Source organism: Sinocyclocheilus anshuiensis, unplaced genomic scaffold (genome assembly GCF_001515605.1).
Source record: "Sinocyclocheilus anshuiensis isolate Anshui unplaced genomic scaffold, SAMN03320099.WGS_v1.1 scaffold424, whole genome shotgun sequence".
NCBI lineage: Eukaryota > Metazoa > Chordata > Actinopteri > Cypriniformes > Cyprinidae > Sinocyclocheilus > Sinocyclocheilus anshuiensis.
In genome coordinates, this window is record NW_015554083.1 from 346,493 (window position 1) to 348,893 (window position 2,401).

At 32.9% G+C, this 2,401-nt stretch overlaps 1 protein-coding gene across 1 annotated transcript in view; it reads left to right on the forward strand.

Annotated features, from left to right (window-relative positions):
• LOC107669127 (sodium channel subunit beta-1-like) overlaps positions 1 to 803 on the forward strand; it is a 7,241-nt gene extending 6,438 nt beyond the window's left edge. The window contains exons 5-6 of the mRNA XM_016461247.1: positions 376 to 456; positions 536 to 803. Of these exons, the coding sequence (XP_016316733.1) occupies positions 376 to 442 (67 nt within the window). The 3' untranslated portion in view covers positions 443 to 456; positions 536 to 803. The remainder of the gene's footprint in view (positions 1 to 375; positions 457 to 535) is intronic.
• The last annotated feature ends 1,598 nt before the right edge of the window (positions 804 to 2,401 follow it).

Consider the following 2,401-nt stretch of genomic DNA (forward strand, 5'->3'; position numbering starts at 1 on the left):
TATATATATATATATATAATATATAATAAATAATTTATATATTTATAAATAATCATTAAATAAAATTTTACAGGATCAAAAGTAAGTTTACTAAAACTAAAATGAAGAAAAGCACACGTTTTCATGACTTCAAACAAAACAAAAATGTCAAGTAGTTGTGAAGGCAGCGTTTCTCGTTTTTATTTCATTTTACTCGATGCACTAAAATATCTGAAACTAAAACTGAAATAAACCAAAACACAACGAAATGACTGAAATCAAAGCAGATTCAAAATATCTTTTAAAACAGCAGTATCTCAGTAATACTAAAAGAAGTATTTTTGCAGCGGTTTGTATGTATTTTCCTTCAGGAGATGCTTGTGTTGTGTGTTGCAGAGCGGAGTATCTGGCCATCGCGTCCGAGAGCAAAGACAACTGCGCCGGTGTGCAGGTAGCAGAATGAGTCCACTAGCACAGGTGAGTTAACTAGCAGCCCTAACTAGTCCTGATTTCCCTGCTTTCTCTTTCCAACCTCTCTCTTCTTTCCCGTCCGCAGGTTTCTCCGGGACGCTCTTCCTTCTGAGCTGCTGTCACTGTCTCTGTTTTATAAGCGTTTCTTTCCTCTTGACCTGACCTCCGCATGACCTTTATATGCTATGCATGGATAAAACCACAGCAATACTCTAGAGACGCAGTACACTGAGTTTGCACTAGAGATCAGTAAAGAGCAAGCCATCGTTGTTGGTCTTGCCACATACCTATATCCAGTGTTGGGGGTAACACATTACAAGTAACGTAATCAGATTACTTTTTCAAGTAACTAGTAAAGTAACACATTATGTTAAACAACACAAATATCTATGTATTTAATCCCATTCTATTAACCAATGTCTTCGATGATCCGGTTCAACCGTACTAATAAGCACAAATTACTGTGTGTCTTTGTTTATTGCTGAAGTGTGTTGAAATGTCTTCTTCTGCATTCTACTGTACGGACGTAAATTTACTTTCCCTTCAGCCTGAGGCTTATTCCTTTCACTTTTTGGTGTTAAGGGGCTTTTACATTTGCTAAAAATAGAACTTTTTATTTTAAAAACAAACAAGCAAGCCCTGCCCAGATTTAAAAAGTAACGCAAAAGTAACGTAACGCATTACTTTCCATAAAAAAGTAACTAAGTAACATAATTAGTTACTTTTTCATGGAGTAACGCAACATTGTAACGCTTTACTTTTAAAAGTAACTTTCCCCAACACTGCTTATATCTCTCTCTCTATATATATATATATATATATATATATATATGTGTGTATCTATACTGTAAGACCATCTGAGAGCCAAACGCCATGCAATGCTACGGAATGCAAACGCAGTTTCTATACGCTTCTACGCCGGGAGGAAACTCAGCGAACGCTATAAACGACGAGCTCAAGAGCGTTTCTAACTCGTAGTTGTTGTATAATCCAAGTGCAATATGAGAATCAAACTCTAGCTCTTGAATGTAGCAAGCACTCGCTGAATGTGTGAAATGCATTGTGGGTAAGCGCACTAACACGCCGGGCGGAGAGAAATTAAATGAGTTCAAATGAGTTCTGTGGACTCTTTCATTTGTGAGCGGAAGTGGTGTGTTTGTTAATGCAGTCGTTGACTAGAACTAACTGTGACTAACTAAGAACTAACTAACGCCATTCGAGTGCTGGGCAGAAAATGTACAAATATTAAAGAGTTTAACACAATCCTAGCATGATTCAGACATATTAACAGTATTTTAAAGGTCCAAGACCAATTTAGAAGCAGTTTTACAATGATGTAAAGATGTATAAATTGATATAAAGTACTGTACTTTATGGATTCTTATTGCACTTTACATCGTAGGTCGCTCTAATGTTATCTCGTTGTTATTTATGACAATAAAGAGTTGTAAAATTGTACATTTTACACAGTTGGTAATATATATATATTACATTTTATATATAAAATTAAATGTCATATGAATAGAATTTATCATACAAGATATAATTTTACAGTTGTAGATTTTATTGCACTTAAAAAATGGTGTAGAAACAATTTTAGTTTATATGTTGTAAATTATAAATCAGTGATTAAGTCATAAACGTAACAGTATTTTAAAATTATCACAACACATGATAAAGACAAAATTAACAGCATTTAAAAATAATCATAATAATAACAGATGTTTAATACAAAATTAACAGTATATGAAATAATAATAAAATTATCGTTACAGATGGTTAAGAAAAAAATTAACAATCATAACCTGATTCGGACAAAATTAACAGCATATAAAAACAATCATAAAATAATCATAACAGATGATGAAATAGAATTAACAAAGGTATTAAAAATAAATAAATATAAAAGGTAATTGGGACTTTTCTCTCACTTTTTCTTTTTCAATTCTGA